The sequence below is a fragment of the Rhinolophus hipposideros genome, assembly GCF_964194185.1.
Source record: "Rhinolophus hipposideros genome assembly, chromosome: 6".
NCBI lineage: Eukaryota > Metazoa > Chordata > Mammalia > Chiroptera > Rhinolophidae > Rhinolophus > Rhinolophus hipposideros.
The window spans coordinates 48,197,969-48,219,387 of record NC_138052.1 but is presented as its reverse complement, the minus strand read 5'-3'; the positions used below and the strand labels follow the sequence as shown (position 1 = coordinate 48,219,387).

Below are 21,419 nucleotides of genomic sequence, written 5' to 3'. Positions count from 1 at the left end.
GTGTGTGTGTGTGTGTGTGTATTACGTCTTCTTTATCCATTTATCTATCGATGGAACATAGGCTCTTCCACATCTTGGCTATTGTGAATAACACTGCGATAAACAGAGGTGCATATGTCTCTTCAAATTAGTTTTCATCTTCTTCGGATAGATACCCAGGAGTGGAGTTGCAGGGTTATATGGTAGTTCTATTTTTAGTTTTCTGAGGATCCTCCATACTGTTTTCCATAGTGGCTGCACCAATGTGTAATCCCACCAACAGTGCAGGAGGGTTCCCTTTTCTCTACATCCTTACCAGTACTTGTTATTGTCTTTTTAATAGCTAATCTGACAGGTGTGAGGTGACATCTCATTGCAGTTTTTATTTGCATTTCCTTGATGATTAATGATGTTGAGCATCTTTCCATGTGTCTCTTGGTCATCTGCATGTCTTCTCTGGAGAAATGTCTATTCAGGTCCGCTGCCCACTTTTTAACTGGTTTGTTTTTTGATGTTGAATTATATGTGTTCTTTATATATTTTGGATATTAAACCCTTATTGGATATATCATTTGTGACTATCTTCTCCCATAAATCAATGACATAATCACTAGAGTAAGTTCCATGAAGGCAAGGGCCATGAACACTTTATGTGCTACAGTAACCTACATAGTATTTAACGTTAAATTGATAATTCCATGAGTCTGTGTTCTATATACAAATATTTTCTTAACAGTGTTTACTCCCTCTACCAATTTACTATACTTCAGTGGGTCTTTAATCTCTAGGTTCCCCAGTGAAACTCAGAAGGACATGTTTTAATTCATATTAATTATTAAAACCAAGTAGATGTTATGTAATACTTTTTAAAGCAAACCTGCTAATACTACATTAAAATAATCTTTCTACTTTTATTCAAAATCAAGAAAACGGGAGCTCAGAATGAACACAGTATATTATATACACAAAGTAATGTATACTATCAAATAAAGAAATTTAATAAATATAATAGCTTTCTTCTATTTGGGAAAATATTTTTACTATGGTAATGTTGTAGAATGAAAAAAAATACACCCTTCACTTGAAAATACCAACATGTTTGTATAAAAACAGAGGTATGAATTAAAAAAAAATTAGCCTTACAGATAAAAGTAGACTAATCTATAATACATACTATTTTATAAAGTAACATTATTTCTAAAAAGAAATTTTTTTTTAAATGATACAGTTGTCATTTATCTCTATTGACAGTATTGCTTAGACTTGCAACTTTGGTTCTATATACAGAACAGTTTTGGAAAGCACATCTCAAATTCAAACTGAACCTTTTGTGCCTTCTAATTATTAACCATAACCTGATTATTCAGGAACTGATTAAAGTACTAAGTCTATGGATTATCTAGCTCCCTCACTCTTCTTTTTTCTTGCTCTCTTTTTAGATACTCATTACTTGTTTATAACTTCAATCAGAGGGGGTCAGGCACAAAAAAGATAATACTTCTCAATTTATTTCTTATTAAAAGGTGTATTAAGAAGGACATGTAACTTCCTGATCCAAAATAAGGATTCTGAATAAAAATTTTAACTAGTTATGTTTAATTTCAAAAGTCAAAAAGTATGATATTGTTAAAGACTTGTTATTGTTTTATGTGGTGAAGGAAGGAGGAAAGGAGGAAGAGGAGTAAGTACTACATTAATACTTTTCCCAATACAATCTTTAGGAAGAAACTGAAATCTTACTGAACTTTTGAAAAGCAAGAACCAACATGTGTGTAGAACCCTAAAACAAACATGAGATAGTTTTACAAGGAAGATGTGAATTCAGGAAAACTTGGCAGTAAACACTCTTCATTTTTAATCGAGGTATAACTGACACCTAACATTCCATTAATTTCAGGTGTACAACAACATAAGGATTCCATATTGTACATACTGTGAAATAATCACCACAATAAGTCTAGTTAATATCATCACCATACACAGTTACAAATTTTTTTTTCTTGTGATGAGAACTTTTAAGATCTACTCTTAGCAACTTTCAAATATGCAATACGGTACTGTTAACTATATCACCACGCTGTACATTACATCCCCGTGCCTTACTTATTTTATAACTGGAAGTGTGTACCTTCTGACCCCCCCTTCATCCATTTTGCCCACTCTGTACCACACCTCTGGCAAACACCAACCTGTTCTATGTATGAACTTATTTATTTTTTAAGATTCCACATATAAATAAGATCATACAGTATTTGTCTTTCTCTTATTTCACATAGGATAATATCCTCAAGGCAGTGAAAACACTTAATGTTTCCTTAACAGTTATTCCTTATTCTTGATATTTTATGTGGTATTATTTTCTATCTTAATTAGACCTACTGAATTAATAGAACAGAATTGGGCTGTTTAACTGGATTGTTCATATTTTCAATTACCGAATGGGGAATTAAGCACAGCAAAGAGGTTTTACACAGTTTACACCCAAAACAGTCACATAAGCAATATAAAGATTGCTTAAATAGAAAACATTTAAATGAATTAACACCTCTATTTTCATATAAAATAATTAGCATAAAATCAGTTAACTATTCAGTACTGAGTTAATGAAGTATGACAGTTAAAAATTGTAAAAGTTTTCCCTCCATTTACAACAATTTCTATGCCATTTAGATTTCAAAATATTAACTAACTCAACATAACTATTTAGAGTCCCTCTAAAGCACTGACAGTATATGGGCATTAAATGCATTCTATCATTAAAATAGTAAAAGAAAATTACTATACCTAGATCCCACCGCGCCATCTCCAGAGTCTTGGCTTCCAGCTTCACTTGGTGTGCTCACAGATTTGGAGGATGGAGACATAGGAGGCGGGACTAAATAGTGAAATAGACAGGTATCCGCTGTTACTACACGGAGAGGTTGCTCAGCTTATGACGTTTCAAAAGTAATTTAATATGAAGTAATTAAAAAAATGAAAAAATAATGGCAAACCAAAAAACAAAAATACACGAATGAAAATGAACAGTAGAAAGAAGAGGAGAAAGACAAAATTAACAATGCATGCTGACAATTCATGCAGTTTCTCTGGCAAAATGCATTTGGGCGTTATATTAATTAAAAAAAGCAAGATTATAGACAGGTGCATCTTCATCTCAGCCAACACCAAATGTGGGCACTAATTTTCAAAGGAGAGCATTCCTTCTCCTCTTTCTAACTTCTCACTTTTAAGATGACCAGATTATAAATATTATTTGTAACTGCTGTCAAAATCAAAACTCTGAAATATGCTTCAAAAGTCATTTGACTCTCAGGTTTTCAGACATTATTTTTTAATGTTAATTTTTGTCTAACAATTTTTTGTTTCAAAAATAAACATCTTAAATGATTCAATTTTTCCTCCACCAAAAAAAAGAGGGGGGGGCAATTCAGAGAAACAACTGTTGCTAAAGGAATGGCTCCTTTAAAATTTCCGTTAGTTTCCAGCAATTTGGGTGAAAAATGCAAACAGGCCATAAAACAGCATGCGTTCTGGACATGATGCATAACATAAGGTGACGCATGCAACTTAAACAAGGCAAGCTTCTGGTAACTTCCTTACCCCAGTATTCAGAAAAAACTGAAGTGTACAGACAAAGATACAGACACCCAAAATATTCTTAATCCCTTCTTATAGAAAAATACACATTTTTCATAGTATATAAAACAAACAGCAAATGCTTTCCCTTAATTTGTTACTTTTAACATTCTATACCAACAGTTGAACGTGCATATTTCATGCTATTACATTTGTAAAACTTGATCACCATTGCAGGGAGTACAGGAGGATCGTCACTGCCATCTTCTGGTTAAATTTTACCGTAATTGTCCCCAAGCCCAACTATCTTTTTAAAGTAATTTTTCCATGTACAGTATTAAGTGGCTAATACTTTGATGTTGAGCTGCAAGCCCTTCTTTTAATAGTCTACTGAAAAGAAGGTAAGTTCCCAGTTATACAGGAACTAAATATATATTTAATTAAAAGTACGTGTTTTTGAAATTGTCACATTCACTAAACCCTTAAAATTACGTTTAAATATTTATACATGTTGCAATAGAAATAGTGGGTTTGCTAATCTCATGAAATGTACAATGATGAATTACATCTTAAACATAGGTACACAACTGATCATTCTTATTTTTTCAGTGGCAAATTCTATTGGTAATCAGTAAGATTAGAAGAAAACAAAAAATCATAGCTACAATGTTTCCTTAGATACTGTGGTTATTACTTAAATTCCAAAGAACTATAAAAATATAATCAAATGTTTCTAATTTTGTGATTAAATCTCTCAGAAACATGATTAAACCAGATTGCCTTCATATAGTTCATGCGTGGATGGCACTGTGCTAGGTGCTGCATGTATAACTCAAAGGAGCTCAAAATGACTTACATCTGAAGTAAAAGAATAGTAATATCCCCCAGCCTCTCTTAGAGTACATTTCCTCTTCTTTTTGTCTGTCTCTCACAGTGAAGCTTCCCTTAGTCTAAGTTCCTAATGTATAGGGATAAAGAGTAATATCTAACAGTGGTTTGCCTACTGTGCTATAAGCATAAATACGTGTTATTCGTATTAAAGATTTTCAAAGAAGAAAACCTGTATTCTTTAAATTACGTGCTTAACTTCACACTTAGGAAATAATTTTTCTAAGTAACCTATTAGGGAAATAGTAATATTCCTCTCAATCTAATGATTTGTGATGAACTATAAAATTCTTTTCCAGTTTAATATATTTTTTCCCCTTTCTGGTGACTTCAAGTATCAATGACTCCACTCAACAGTATCTTCCTTGGTTAAGACCATATTAAAAAGAAACGTTACCCCCAATTCTTTACGGAAACATGTTAAATAGTAATTACACATACATAATTAAATATACTAGCCAATTCTGAAATAAAAGTTTCAGAAATGAAAACAAAATCACAGGAGTGATGCTACCAAATTATAACAATTTCTCAGCCAGAAACAAAGTAAATCACCATAACTTCAAATTTGTAATTAGATAAAAATCTCTATCCCAGAACTATAGTCTCTCTGTCAGAAAATAGTTTTCAAGTCAAATGATGAAGAGGACTTATTAAGGGTTCAACTTTATCTTGCCATAATAAATAATGTATGTCACAGAAGGAACAAACCTAAATAAAAGAAAATTACTATTACTGAAAAATGAGGAATGTCAATAGGAAAAAAAGGGAATGATAGCATCATTTGGTGACTATCATATTTTAACTCAATTAGTCTAGAAAAATCAAAGAATAGTGTAACTGCATAATAAGACAATGCCAGTATACTCCTGGACTCCAACAAATGACCCCTAAGAACAAATACAAGCATGCATTCAGGGAGATTTAAAAAACTAAACAACTCTGCCTCTCAAATCTTAGAAGAGACTCAATTCTAGAATTCATTTTTAAAGATGATTTAAGAGTCCAATCAGCTTTGAAAATAACAAGCTACTAATAATTAGCTTTTGCCAAATATGTGAAATATGATGTGCTTAGTAAGAACAGTGATTCAATCAGATTACCTTACTCCACATTTCTGTAAATAAAATAGCCTAAAACAGGTCTTTAATTGTACAAAATAAAAAATTTAATATTAGCATATGTGAGTAAATAAATTTAAGTTTCTTAGAAGTTTAGAGCAAAGATACCTATTTTCCTTCTTTGAGAACCAAAGGAGAAATGTAAACTGAAAAACAACTCTATACCACAGCTATACCAAAACCAAAAAACAAATCTATACCATATTCACTGATTGATAGTGTAAGTAATACTAAAAGGCTATGACTCCTAATTCTCTAGGACAAAAAGCCAATTGAGAAGGCCTTTCCTGCCACCTTAGATTTTGGCCTTCGACAGATATAAAACTAACATTGCTGCCTTTTGGCCTGTGAAAAAACAACTAGAATACTTTTTAAGCACAAAGGACTTGGGAATGCACCTAGATTTAGAATTAGAATTAAATTTAAGTCAACGATTCAGAACTACACAGAAATCTCAAAGATAAAGGATGGTACACAGCCCAATTATTTTTTAAGTAGAAGAAAGCCTCTGTCAAGAAGGGGCTTTGTCAGAAAGAAAGGCCTAGAAAGGCAGACAGTCAAGAATGTAAGGAATGGAAGTATTGGTAGAAAACTGAAGTGGAAGGAATGAGCTTCAGAGATGACACAAAGTTGTGAGGTCACTTCTATGATACTGAGAATTCAAACACAGCCTGCATTACAATAACGCCTCCTTGTGGATACAAGTGCTGCCAGCCTGGAATATCAATATTTAAAGTAATTTTATACCTTACTCTATTTGTTCTGAAAGATGTTGCTTTAAACCTTAACTCTCTGAAATACTATTAATTTCTCCCTTTTCTATGTCCCCTTTTCCTGATAATCTCCTGAGCATCACATAAATTTTTTAAAGCAATTAATTCAAATAAAATTTTATAGTATTAAAGTACTATAAGAACTATTTGTTAAAATTAGACTAAAAATGACTTGAAAAATGACCTGGTACATGGAAAGCGTTCTATCTAACAATCAAATTTAAAATATTGAAAATTTACAAGGTGAGAGGGAGGCGAAAAATAAAGCAATACATATTTTGACTAGTAAATTTATTGTTTCTTCCTAATAAAGAAAATCCAGATAATAAACTATCACATTAATCAAAGTATTCTACCAAATTGATACGACTCAGGCTACAGAGTAATTGTCAATATCTGTTTTCTCTCTTTTCAAGATAGTGAAAAGAGTAGTTACACATACAAAAAGAAACTCACTTAACTTTTTTTTCAATCATCAATGTTTAGAACTCCACGTTTGATACATGTCTTGAATGCTGTGTCTGAAATTATCTTTCCTAAGACTGGCCTCTTAATTGTTAAAAAGAAAAAAAAAAAAATCAAGCCATACCTCTTTTATGAACTATTCAAATTTGTTTCCACTATACAATTTCCTAAAATTTAAACAATAAGATCTTTTTGTTGCTTTTAAAGTAGAATGGCTTTGGGCCAGCCCGGTGGCTCAGGCGGTTAGAGCTCCATGCTCCTAACTCCTTCCCACATGGGCCAGTGGGCTCTCAACCACAAGGTTGCCAGTTCAATTACTCAACTCCCACAAGGGATGGTGGGCTGTGCCCCCTGCAACTAAGATGGAATACGGCACCTTGAGCTGAGCTGCAGCTGAGCTCCGGGATGGCTCAGTTGGTTGGAGCGCGTCCTCTCAACCACAAGGTTGCCGCAAGGAATGGTGGGCTGCACCCCCTGCAACTAGCAATGGCAACTGGACCTAGAGCTGAGCTGCGCCCTCCACAACTAAGACTGAAAGGACAACAACTTGAAGCTGAACAGCACCCTCCACAACTAAGATTGAAAGGACAACGGCACCCTCCACAACTAAGATTGAAAGGACAACAACTTGACTTGGAAAAAGGATACTCAAGAAGTTCTTTGGAGTGGCCCACATGGAGAGAACTCAGCCCTCTCACTAAGAACCAACACCAACTTGCCAGCCATGGGAAATAGCCCCCTTGAAAGCAAATCCTCTAGCCCCAGTCAAGACTTCAGATGACTACAACTCTAACATCTTGACTTCCACCTCATTAGAGACCCTGGACGAGAACCACTTGGCTAAGCCATTACTAAATTCCTGACTGGTAGAAATTGTGAGATAATGTTTATTATTAAAAAACAAAAAAAACAACAAAAAAAACTGATACAAGAAGAAACAGAAAACTTGAATAGACTATAACCATAAAAAATAAACAACAAAAACATCTTAAAATGGTTAAAAACAAAAACAAAAAAAAACCCCCTGCTCTCCACTACCCCCTGGGGGGTAGTGCCATAATCCCAGGCAGCTTTACAGTTCAATTTAATCAAATTTTAAAGGAACAGGTAAAATCTATCTTTTACAAGTTGTTCTATAAAATAGCAAAAGCGAAAGCTATCTGATTTATTTTATTTTAAAACCATAACCAGATGGCCACTGATCAGTACAAGAAAATCAGAGGCAAATTTCATTTATTACTACATACACGAAAATCCTGAATAAAACATTAACTAATCTATTTTACAAATACACAAAAAACCTCATCTGCCACTCCTGGAGGTGATTATTAGTAATTAAAGTGAAAAAAATTAAGCATCTCCTGTTTTTCCTAATAGGAAATGCCTTTAAAGTAAGCAAATAGCCCCAGTTATGGAAGGGAAGCTCCCCTTTACAGAAGAACTTCAGCCAACAAAAAAATATAGAAGAAATGATGGAATTGCAAAAATAATTCTGCAACTTCTAATTAAGACTGATTTAGATATAGATCATCAGTATTAAAACTATTTGGTGAAAAGTTGATGGAGAAATAAACATTCATACGGTGCCAAAGTATCACCTCCAGATATTACTTCCTAATTACAAGAAGAAAAACCATGCAACTATGACAGGGAAACATGGTTATCATAATCATAACCCAGTAATCAATCTTGGTATCCCGAAAAGCTCAACATCCAGACATATATGCTACTGATGTGGTGCAACATAAAGCACATAGCTTCATCTGTGAGACATTCTTGCCAAAGATGTTCAACCTGAAGCTAATCAAGCTTTATGCTCTAATTTCCAGTTAAGAGGAAATCAAAGGAGAAATAAAGCTAAATGTGAGAAAATCATCAGAAGGTGGGCTCTTCTAGAGACCAGTTGGCCCACTCTCTTTAACAAGTCACTGACTTGGGTCAAAAAGGAGTGTGTGTGTGGAAGATCTTCTAGATTTAGAAAGACTGAGAACATATAACTAAATGCAGTGTATGGTGCAGCAAGATTTGGGGGAAACTTAAGCTAAATTTTTTTGAGGGAAAGAAAAACGTTTATGAAGCTAGAGCTATTTTGAAAAAAGAGAAAAGGAGAGTGCGATTTTCTATATCAGAAATTAGGATATAACACAGCCATAGGAATTAAACTGTGGGTTAATAGTATAAAATCAGACAAATAGATCAACAGTGAAAATACAGAGCCCAAAAATGCCCGTAAGTATATGGGAACTGATTATATGACAAAGTTGGCATAAGATATCAGTGGATGAAAAGATGGACTATATAATAAACAGTTTTGAGAATATCAGCTAACCACATAGAGAAAAATTAGCTTGGATCCCTATCTCATACTGTATTTAAAAATGTAACCCAGCTCTCTCCTTCCGTTGCCCAAGATGCCGAAAGGGAAGAATGCCAAGGGGAAGAAGGTGGCGCCAGCGCCTGCCGTCGTGAAGAAGCAGGAGGCCAAGAAGGTGGTGAATCCGCTGTTTGAGAAAAGGCCCAGGAATTTCGGCATCGAACAGGACATCCAGCCCAAAAGGAACCTCATCCACTTTGTCAAATGGCCCCGGTACATTCGGCTGCAGCGGCAAAGAGCTATTCTTTATAAGCGTCTGAAAGTGCCTCCTGCCATTAACCAGTTCAGCCAGGCTTTGGACCGCCAGACAGCTACTCAACTGCTTAAGCTGGCTCACAAGTACAGACCAGAGACAAAGCAAGAAAAGAAGCAGGCTGAGAAAAAAGCTGCTGGCAAAGGGGATGTTCCTACCAAGAGGCCACCTGTCCTTCGAGCAGGGGTTAATACTGTCACCACTTTGGTGGAGAACAAGAAGGCTCAGCTGGTGGTGATTGCACATGACGTGGATCCCATCGAGCTGGTGGTCTTCCTGCCTGCCCTGTGCCTTAAAGATGGGGGTTCCCAACTGCATTCTCAAGGGGAAGGCCAGGCTGGGGCGTCTAGTCCATAGGAAGACCTGCACCACCGTCGCCTTCACACAGGTTAACTCGGAAGACAAAGGAGCGCTGGCTAAGCTGGTGGAAGCTATCCGGACCAATTACAATGACAGATAGGATGAGATCCGCCGTCACTGGGGAGGCAACGTCCTGGGCCCCAAGTCGGTGGCTCGCGTTGCCAAGCTGGCAAAGGCAAAGGCTAAAGAACTGGCCACCAAGCTGGGCTGAGTGTACACTGTTGGCGTTTTCTGTACATAAAAGTAATAAAAAGTCGCCTTTAAAAACTAACAAAAAAAAAAAAAAAGGTAACCCAAATATCTAAAGGTAAAGGCTAAAACTATAAAACCTAACAGAAAAATGTAAAATAATGTATTTATTTCTTCAAAGTAGGAAAGAAATTTTTTTTTAAGAAAACCAAAAGCACAGAAAAAGTTGTAATTGGTAGATTTGACTATATCAATGTGAAGGATTTGAACAAATCAAAATGAAGGATTCTGTTCAATGAAGGATACTATAAACAGAGTTAACAGGTAATAGACTGTGAGAAGGTATTTTTGAAAAGCCTAAAACAAAGAAGTCCTCTCAAAAATATACAAGTAACTCCTACAAGTCAGCAAGATAAAGAACCCCAATGGTGAGTGGGAAAAGAACATAAATATGCAATTCATTGAAGGGAAAAATCTGAATACTTAATAGAAATATGAAGAAATGGTCAACCTTGCTGTAATCAGAATGAATATTAAATGAATATTAAAACATTTTAGCATTATACACAATCAAGTTGACAAAAATTAGAAAGTTGGATAAAACTGGATCATATCAAGTGGTAATGTGAATATGGTGAAATAGTTCCTTTCTCATGCACTGGTAGTGGGAGGGTAAACTTGAAAGTGGTATGTAGAACTTAATCGATTTAAGTAATCCTACACACAATAACACAGCAAGTCAATTCTTGGGCATTCACCCCACAGAAACTCTTCCACAGTCCTTAAGGGAAAGATTATATTCTTTGCAGTGTTGTTTGTGACAGCAAAGCAAAGAGATAGAAGCAGTCTAAGTGCCTATTACTTGGCAACAGGTAAGTAAAATATGGTACAGTATATGATAGAATATTGTGCATGAGTCAGAAATCAATAACTAGATTTGTATATAGCAACATGGATAGCTCTCAAATATAATAATGCCTGACAGGAAAAAAATAAACAGGATGAGTCATACTGCACAATGTCATTTATGTATATAAAACATACACACATATATAAAAACCTTGAAAAAATGTAAACATATGTAGGACAGATCAAAAGGGCGTAAGTTCAAAATGAAACAGTTAGTATTTAATGTAAGACTGGGAAGAAGAACGAAATTGGAGAGGGGGAATGAGGGAAAAACACACACAAAGATGCATACACAACTAAAGAATGATCTTTCAAGAATCGAGGATAGAGGTGGGCTATGAATTAAGAAATAGGAGCAAGTGAATTCAGTGAAACTGATGTCCTGAAAAGAACAGAAAAGGAAAAAAATCCTACAGGAGTAAAACAAAAGCCAAAGGCTCAGAAAAAATAATCACCCGAAGACTTATACAATGAACAAGCAACTTGGTATTTTTTTAAAACGAGATAATAGTGTTCTGATTCATTTAGTTTTAAAACTGCAATATGCAACATAAGCTTACTAAAGACATAAAAATTAATGTATTTCAATCTTCAAACTCTACCAATAAAGAAAAGGCAAATGAATTGAAAGAAATAACAAGATGACCATAAGAATAACGAGATTTTTCGTTTTGAAACCTTTTAGAAATACCAGCTTTAAAGACAGTCAGGTTGCAGTTTCACAACAGGGATACAGCAGTTACCATCTCTAGTATTTGTTCCCTGGACTAGACAGAACTAGCCCACAAGCTAACCCTAAAATTTTAGGTCCCTAAAGGACAGCAGCCATGTCAAACTAAAATACAATGTAACACCCAGCTCAAAATTGTTTTAAGTAAGCATATTTAATGCTTTCGGATATGAACCTGTCCTCAATATCTCTACTATTTCAGCTTTTTGGTCTAGCACTGCTATCAAAATGAAGTAACACAAAAAAATAGGACTAAGTCAATCACTGTCAAAATTAGCTACCAATATTATTTCCCCATTAGTTCTGAAAACAGAAGGCTATAAGCTTCTCTTTCCCCTCCTACACCTTTGAACACTAATATACTTTTAGAACTTTGGTTGATTATACCTGTCTAACCTACATACAGGAAAATAGAGTTAAGATCAGGAATCAGTCATCTTTGAGCTTAATACAGTATGCAGAGAAAACTTGTTCAACAAATATTTGTTGAAATAAATTACTGATTTAACAAGAAAAGTAAACTGGTGGTTCAGTATATGTTAATAAGCATAATTAATCTTGCAGCTGTTTTGAACAAACAAAGTAACCATGTATTAGCATATATGAAAACAGACAATTCCAAATAAATTATAAGATTAATAATATTTAAGAGACACAAATAGGAAAAATACGTAAATTTATTAAGTGAACTCACTTTTCTCAGGTACATCTGAGCTGAACAGATTATACATCTATCTCTTATAAATGGATATATTCTTATCCTTACCAATGGGGGATTCTGGAGTTAGCCCCATGCTTTGAAGCAATGCTTCAGCTTCTCTTCTTTTTTTTTCAAGATCTGATTCTTCCTGCACAGGAGCAACTGCTTCCTTCTTCTGATCAGTCTAAATTTTTTAAGTGAAAAACGTTAAGTTTACATATAGTACGCAATATTTGCAAAAAATGTACTAAAAATGTGCTAACACTGTATTCTTTTAGGGGTATACTTAGTTTTGAATACACTTTATAGTCATTAAATGAAAATCATTCATAACAGAGTTCTAGTAAGTAATCTCCAAACTATACGTATGTACTAAATTGATCCATTTTTGTATGTAATCAAAGAGTTCCCACAAAAATTTTCCCAACAGATAAATTCTAAAAGTATTGCCAATTTCTAATTATCTACAGTTTTAAATTGCTATCCACAGTCAGGAATTTTGTGCCCCAATGGCACAAAATCTTAGATGTAAATATAACTCTATGGAAAAAAATGGAATTATTTAAAGGATAACAATTTTAAGTTAACAGGCAATTCAATTTGTTGAAAAAGTATGAGTACCTCAAACTTCTATAGGCAGTTTCATTGTATTTATGCAACTTTAGGTAAGGATGCTTGCCACAAATGCATCTAGCCAAAAGCATTTTTATTTTTTAAACTATAGGTCTTATTTTTATGATAAAAACATGGTTGGGTTTGGTAAAATTCTCTTTTGCATAGCACAAAACATTTTAAAATGGAATTCTTGCCAGCTTTTATTTTAGCCATTTAGTGTTAGCAAAACCTTCCAGTTAAACTGGATGAGCATCAATACTCTCAGATCATCCCAAACATCACAAGTGAAATTGAAGCCTTCAAGGGAAGTTTCATGTATATGGTAGGCCCACCTTATCTGCAGATTTGCTGTCTGCGATTTCAGTTACCTGTAGTCAACCTCAATCTGAAACTATTCAGTGGAAAATTTCAGAAATAAATAATCTGTACGTTTTAAAGTGCATGCTGTTCTGAGTATCGTGCGGAAATGTCTGTCCCACTACAGCCAGCCTAGGATGTGACTCACCCCCTTGTCCAGCATATTAAGGCTGTATATGATACCCGCCCATAAGTCACTTAGTAGCCATCTAGATTATCAGATCAATTATCGTGGTATTACAGTGCTTGTATTCATGGAACCCTTATTTTACTTAATAATGCCCCAGAGCCCAAGATATAGGATATTCCAAAGAGAAACCAAAAAGTGTATCCTTTAAGCGAAAAGGTGAAAATTCTTGACTTAATAAGAAAAAGATATTGTATGCTGAGGTTGCTAAGATCTATGGTAAGAATAAACATCCTATCCGTGTAATTGTAAAGAGGGAAAAATAAATTTATGCTAGCTTGCTGAGAGACCACATTCACATAACTTTTATTACAGTATATTATAATATTTCCATTTCATTACAGTCATGTGCTACATAACAACATTTTGGTCAACGATGGACTAGAAATACAGCGGTTGCCCCATAAGATTATAATGGAGCTGAAAAATTCCTATCACCTAGTGATGTTGTAATGCAACACATTGCTCACGTGTTTGTGCGATGCTGGTGTAAATAAAGCTACCAGTTGTATAAATGGATAGCACATACAATTATGGACAGTACTTAATACTTGATAATAATAAATGACTATTACTGCTTTATCTATTTACCATACTATGCTTTTTAACATTTTAGAGTGTACTCTATTTATAAAAAATAAGTTTGCTGTAAAATAGCACACATAACAGTTATGCCAGCAGCAGCCACATACGTGTACATCTCGTTTACCATGTGTTTACACGTATGTACCATGCTGATTTAATGTCATGTTATTTTGTAAGTAACATACTGTACAGGTTTGTAGCCTTTGCAGCAACAGGTTACACCATATACCCTCTGTAGCCTAGGTGGGTAGTAGGCTATGTCATCTAATGTGTGTCAGTACACATTCTGTGATGTTCATACAATGAAATCACCTAATGACATTTTTCAGAACATATTCATCTCAAAACCCATACATGTCATTAAGTGGTGCATGATGGTATTATTGCTTTTAATCTCTTACTGTGCCAAATGTATAAATTAATCTTTATCATAGGTATGTATGTACAAGAAAAAACATGGTACATATAGGGTTTGGTACTATCCGCGATTTCAGGCATCCACTGGAGGTCTTGGGAACGTATCCTTTGCAGATAAGGAGGAACTACTGTGCATCTGAAATGCCTATTTTGACTGAACAACTATTACTCACACAACTGTCTGCAGTGAATTTCGTTAGTCATGATATTCTATGATACCATTTTAACTTAAAAAAACTCATCAGAAATTTTCATCAAAATAGCCAAACAGACTATACTATCAAATGGACGGTTTATACATAAGAATATATTTGTAGACCCATTGTTTAATACTATTATCTCTTGTAATGTTTTATAAACTTTAAATTAGATATAAATCATGCAACAGAAAATCCTTAGAGGTCACTTATGGCCATCCTTATAAAACAAAAATTAAATTTGCTCTCAACACTTGAAGGGTTTAAGGCTATAGATATTACATTGTAATGGTTCTCCCAGTCTGACTTATGCTTCTACCAGTTAGCTTTTAATGAAATAAATAACTTAAAAAGCTCCAAACCCCTTATAATAATATATCACAGAAAGATTCAGAATAAACTAGAAAAATCTTTAATTACAGACCTTTACGGCGTCATAGCAATGCTGCACATAAATCGTATCTTTGATTTTTCTTTTTCCCTAAGAGATTTTTAGAAGTCTTGGCTATTGTTTAGGCTATCACATAGAAAAACTGGATACTAATGTCACACTTAGGACAAATTCTCTTACACTGGCCATTCAAAACATCTGTGATGAAAGTACACAAATCTGTCTAGAGAGTTTCCGTAGGGATAAATGTGCCTTTCAACATAGGAGCAAGTAAAATATCTCCAGCTCATGGTCAATGTATACTCCCTGTACATGATTAAATAAATGGTAATAACAAAAACCAGAAGACTTAAGTTACCTGGTCCACCTTTATGGTGCCATCAAACCCATTACTTGGTTAAATTATTTCAAAGACTAACTCATGATAAAGAAAATAACAAATCACCTCATCAATTAAACACTCTACTACATATTTCTCTGTCATTAATACTACCTACTCTGACAAATTATTAGCCTAATTAAAATATTAAGATAAGTTCAAAATCGAAACTAAGTTATGACATATATATGCCACATTTTATGAGCAGATGCCCCTTTATATAATAAACATATTCCTAAAAGACTAAATATATAAGTTGATCTTTTATAAATCAAATCCTAGAAAAACATCAATCTACATGAAATATTTTATTTAGTAAAAACATCGTATTTTAACTTACTATTTTGTCATTTTCAAATACCTGGTTTCTTTAAAATAAGAATCACCTATCGTGCTATAATTTGCAGTCGCAACTGCTGGGTATTTTAACTATTCTGGACGTACTATACACAGGTATAAGTACTTGAAATAAAATTCAATTATTTGATATTAAGCTTATTTTTTAAAATCAAACATACTTCCTTTTTTTTCCTTTCTTCTTCTTTTCTCTTCTTTTCCTCTCTGATTTGGGCCAACCGCTGCTTCTTTCGTTCCAACTCGGCCTTTAATTCACTTTTGTCCGACATGTTTGTGACCTTAAGAAGCATAGAAACATGTACAATCAGCATTACATTGGTAAACGCAGCGCTCTTAAAAATTTTGTCTTCAAGAAGAGAATCGTCTCAAGAGGCTCTGAAGTTCAATGCTATGTAAAGACAATCCATAAGCTGTAATTTTAAAATAAGGGAAGCCCATCAATTACTAAGACTTGAAAAACAAACAAATGTGTAGAATAAACACTATTTAGAGTTGAGCACAGTAGCTAGCACACGGCTTTTTAACGTTCACACGCCCACATTTAACATGTCTCTGGCTCTTAAAAGACACGGGTTGGCATTAAGAACCTTCAGGTTACACCATACAGATCGAAGGTATTACCAGAGTTTTGTGTTCATTCCTCGAAATCTGATAAAAACACTATGCGGTCGGACACAAAATCCCTGTCAATTCTCAAAGAGCCGTGTACTCGTAATACTGTGTACAAACGAAACACAGAAATAACCATCATTTAGTATCAAGTATACTTAAAGTAAACGTACTTTTTTCAAAGCCCAGTAACAAAGTTTGACGGCTTAACTATCACACGTACAGCGGCCCAGCCCGCGCATCCTCACAGAAGGCGGAGCCTCAATGACCGACACGTTCACTTTCTTAAAACCCCCAGGAAGAGGACGTCCCTGGAACTGTGTGATACGACCTCCGCGGTCGGGTCCTTCCCAGCACACAAACGGTGACGGGAGACGCAACGCACGCAGTACTCATTCCTATTGATGAAATGGAGCAGGGCGACAAGGAGGCGCTCCTCCCCGGGCGTCCCGGCCAAGAGGGCGCCGACCCGGACAGTGCGTCCCGGGCAGGGGCCGCGGGGCGCCCGGCCAGCCTTGAGGCTCTTCGAGCCACCTCCAGAGGGTCAAGAAGGGAACTCATCGCCCTGGCCTTCCTGAGTCACCACATCTCCCTCTCCCCGACTCTCCTTCCCGGAGCCAGGCCCGGCGGCAATGTCAGGAGCAACTCCCAAGCCGCCCTTTTGGGTCCTAACGTGAGACACAGCAGACAGCAGGGCCTTGAGGAAAGAACAGTCAACCCACCTGTCAGGTGGCGGGATGAGGCACAGTCCTCCCGCCTGCAAGTTCCCGGGACCGTCCCTTTTCGTTCACCCCCAACACCAACAGTCGCCGCTACTAGCTCCTCGGCTTCCCGAAGCACACAAAGAGGGATGGGCGGCGGCTGCTACGGCGAGAGCTTAGAGACAAAAGGCTTCATCAGAGCGAGGTCGCTCCCAGAAAGAAGGGGTGGGGCCCTGCTGCCGGGAATGTAGACCCTCCGAGACTTACCTGTCTAAAACAGAATCGAAGAGATGAGACAAAAGAAGACAGCCGGCCCAGGGAACCGAAGTGTTTCCACTTTGCCAAACAGTGGGAGATTATTGCTAATATCCTCTGGATGGTAAGCAACCTGCACACTGCACACACTGCACGGTAGACACGACCCAGCAGAACTACAAGCCCCAGCTCCAAGGAAAACCTACGTGCGGAGAGCAATGCATTCTGGGAGTTGTGGTCAATAGTACTCGCAAACTATGCTGGGACATGTAGTTTCATAGTCTTGTGCTTCCCCACTTGGAGGCCTTCTTCCTTCAAAACTCCGGTGGGAAGCTTCCGGCACTTCTGTTTAAGATATTCTCGTTTGTTGATCGGTGCTCACAATGGTGTACATTACATCTTAAAATCTTTGACTCACCATTGGCCCACCATTTTAAGCAGGTGGTGAATCTATATATTGCACTGCACATTTTGGTAAAGAATACTTTTTAGAGTATATTTACCAGTTTAAAAAAAAAATTACTTGTATGGGATGGCCGTTTAGCTCAGTTGGTTAGAGCATGGTGCTAATAACACCAAGGTTGCCCGTTTGATACCCGCATGGGCCACTGTGAGCTGCGCCCTCCTTAAAGAAAAAAAAATTACTTATAGAGGTTTCATGTGGCATCTTAGGCAAAATCTAAATTTTGAAAATGTAGTGTAAACCCATTCTGTCAAAAAATGTGAGAAATGATCTTGAATTAGGAAAAGATTTGTAAATCTTTAGTTTTTACTAGTATTCATTGTTGTAAATTTGCTTAGCTGGAGTAGTACAGTTTTGAAAATTAGTAATAAAAATTTCTGATTCCTACATTTCCTCCTAAACTTCATCACATACACATGGAATATTCATTTGAGCCTATAAATAAAATTCTTACCATTGGAAAAAATAATAAATAAATAAATAAGACTATATTAATCAGTAAATAATTCTCCAGTACTTTGTTGCAGTCGGTAGCATTTAAATTTTCTCTCAAAGAATTTGTGAAAAGAAAGCATTTTATACTATTGAAATCTAAACCAAGCAAAAATGGTTTCCACAGTTGTTGAGTTATTTAATATACAAAGAAAGCAAAAGTTATTGGAATATGAAATTACCAAAAATTTATGGGTTGATACATATTTCTTAAAACTAAAGCATCATTTGGCAAGAATTAAAGCTAACACCAAAGCAGTGTCTTTCTTATATTCCAGAAGGACATTGCCCAAGTCTAGGATTAACCTTCAGGATTCAAATCTAAGTCCTTGGGCCTGTGCCTAGTTTTTACTTAGCTTGCCCTGCCTATATACAAGATAAATAGCTCAGAAAGAAATTTGAGAAAGAAAATCCTTCAAATTCTGAGACTTTTCCCCATAATCTAAAATTTCAGAGAGCTTTATACCTATACAGGTATATCTCGGAGATACTGCAGGATTGGTTCCAGATCACAGAAATAAAAGTGAGTATCACAATAATGTGAGTCATAATCTTTCTTGCTGGTGGAAAGTCTTGCCTTCAATTTGTCAAAAAAGTCAACATCTGTGGAACACAATAAAAACAAGTGCAATAAAACGAGGTATTCCTGTACTACCTTTTTGTTTTATTTCTTTCTTTCCTAACACTTAGTTTTTATTTACTGTGTTTCCCCGAAAATAAGACTGTCATGCAGGGACTCTGGTCCTGCTCCCCGCACAAGAACGCAGGATATGGTGAGGCCCAAAAGGAATACCAACTGAGCCATAGATAGGGGAGTCATACCACTATATTCTCATTGACGGCTGGGTTGGAGATACAGGGAGCAAAAATCCACCAGTACCCCAACAAGGGGTCTTCTTGCACCCCAGTCTTGCTGGCGACCGGGCGAGACACAGGAAGCAGAACCCACACGATCTGCAATCCGCCGCCTTGTTCTCTGCCTGCCAACCAACCAACCAATGCAGCCACGACAGTTATATCAGTGGCTAGTGGCTAACTGGTTACAGCTGATGGCCAACCAGTCTCAGCTGATAGCCATCTACTACCCGAGCCAGCACCTTTCCACGTGAGGCAGAGAGCCTGGAAACTGCTCTCTGGGACTCTGTCCCCACAAAGGCCTAACCTGAAAATAAGCCCTAGCATGGTTTTTCAGGATGACGTCCCCTGAGCATAAGCCCTAATGCGTCTTTTGGAGCAAAAATTAGTATAAGACCTGGTCTTATTTGGGGAGAAACACAGTATTAATTTGAAAAATTGTTATTGATTGCCTATGATATACCAGGAATGTGGTGGGTGCTATATGTACAAGCTAAAATGCATATCTCTGTTCTGAAGAGAGATAGAAGGGATACTCAGTTCAACTAAATATTATGATCTAATTAAGTAGGGAAATGATCGAAACACTCTGGAAAAGAAAATTTTCAGGATTCCAGAGCTAAGGCTTTGATCCTGGTAGGTTTAGTAGAAATTAACCAAGCAAAGAAGATGCAGAAAGGTGTCTTAAGAAGAGGAAAGAACGTGGCCAATGTACAAAGGTGTGAGAGCATGGACTACTAGAGAATCTGTCCATCATTCAGAATGGCTGCAGGCTAAGACAAGGACTGTGGAATGAAGCCATAAGTAGGGGCAAAATCACATATCCGTTTGGATTTAGTCCTGAAGGTGGTGTGATTCCATTGAGAGATTTTTAAGTAGGAGGATAGTATGATACAGTTAGTGTGTTAGACCACTGACCTTTTAAAGTGGTCTGAAAAAGGCTGGTGTGTTGGTATTTTTTGGCCATCAGACTGATTTTCTGCCTTCCCTTCTCAATTTCTATGCCTCTGGGAATTGATCTCAGCTTCTCTGAAGACTGCCTTGTGGTTAGGTTTGACTGAAGAGAGGCCTAGGCAAAGTTATCAGAAGGTAGGTAGGAAAGGAAATTGGACACATCTTCCCTACTCCTTCTCTCCTTTGATGTTATATCTCTAGCGGTAGCTTCATCCCTCTATTGATTACAGCTTCTGCCAGGTGGCCCCTTGTGGGGACAAAGCCCCAAAAAGCAGTTTCCAGGCTCTCGGCTTCACATAGAAAGGTGCTGGCTCAGGTAGTAAATGGCCATCAACTGTAATCAGATGGCCATCAGCTGTGGCTAGTTGGCCGTCAGCTGTAACCCGTAAGCCATTGGCCACTAATGTAACTGCTGTGGCTACGCTAGCAGAAAAAATGGGGGCTAGCAAGAGCGGATTGCAGAGAGACGGATGCCGCTGGCGAGAATATAGGGATATGACTTCCCTACTTATGGCTCCGTGGGTGTTCCTTTTTGGCCTCACTATGTCCTGCTTTCTTATGTGGGGAGCGGGACCAGAGTCCCTGCAGGCCACCCTGCACGACAAATGGCGTAGGCGGCAGGGTAAGGTGCCGGCCAAAGCTTTCCTAAGGGCAGTGGAGCAGTTTGTGTGTATGAAAGCTCAGTCTGAGGAAGACCAGGAGGAGCAGCTGCTGGAGAGCTGGAACCCTGTGGAGGGGTGGAAAGACATGGACGGTTCTCCAACCAGCAGAGGCTGGAGAAAGCGAAGGTTGTTGTCGCCCTGTGGGCTGGGAAGTTCTTGCTGAGGCAGCCCGGATGCAGGACTTGTAGTCCCAGGAGGAAACACTTGCTGAGTCCTCCGTGGGAGATGCGGGTGAGGTCAAGGTCGTCCCTCACCCCCAGGACAGTCCAGGCGAATGACTATGGACTATGGGGAATTGCCTTCTATCCCTAATTTAATGGACGCTTGACTGTTTGGGAACATACCACCATGTAGTGGGACTGGCGGATGTTTGCTTTTGTGTCTTGACTGGCCGCCATCGAGAATATGTAAGCACTTTGACTGTGAGCCGCTGTTGTTACAGCACGGTACCCTGAGAGGCCCAGAGAGAGTGGCAGTGCCCTGAGAGCCCTCGCTGAGCCCAGGAAGTCCAGCTGTGCCCAGAGAGAGTGGCAGTGCCCTGAGAACCCTGGCTGTGTCCAGGAAGTCTGGCTGTGCCCAGAGAGAGTGGCAGTGCCCTGAGAGCCCTGGCTGTGCCCGGGGAGACA

The 21,419-nt window shown here is 37.2% G+C and overlaps 1 protein-coding gene and 1 pseudogene across 12 annotated transcripts in view; one reads left to right on the top strand and one right to left on the bottom strand.

Annotated features, from left to right (window-relative positions):
* The window catches only part of DYNC1I2 (dynein cytoplasmic 1 intermediate chain 2), a gene marked incomplete at its 5' end in the record, with an annotated part of 47,897 nt that extends 30,332 nt beyond the window's left edge, over nucleotides 1-17,565 (bottom strand). For 3 of the 11 annotated variants that reach the window (XM_081050876.1, XM_081050877.1, XM_081050872.1), the window contains 5 exons: nucleotides 2,764-2,854; nucleotides 12,384-12,501; nucleotides 15,964-16,080; nucleotides 17,134-17,287; nucleotides 17,380-17,560. In XM_081050876.1, the coding sequence (XP_080907002.1) occupies nucleotides 2,764-2,854; nucleotides 12,384-12,501; nucleotides 15,964-16,071 (317 nt within the window). Of the gene's footprint in view, nucleotides 1-2,763; nucleotides 2,909-3,579; nucleotides 3,598-12,383; nucleotides 12,502-15,963; nucleotides 16,093-17,133; nucleotides 17,303-17,379 lie in introns of those variants that run through there. The other 8 variants (XM_081050870.1, XM_081050873.1, XM_081050878.1 and 5 more) reach the window with 6 other exon arrangements.
* On the top strand, nucleotides 9,098-10,049 carry LOC308498599 (large ribosomal subunit protein eL8-like; annotated as a pseudogene). The gene has a single exon. The product of its transcript is annotated as a large ribosomal subunit protein eL8-like (transcript).
* Nucleotides 17,566-21,419: the final 3,854 nt, after the last annotated feature.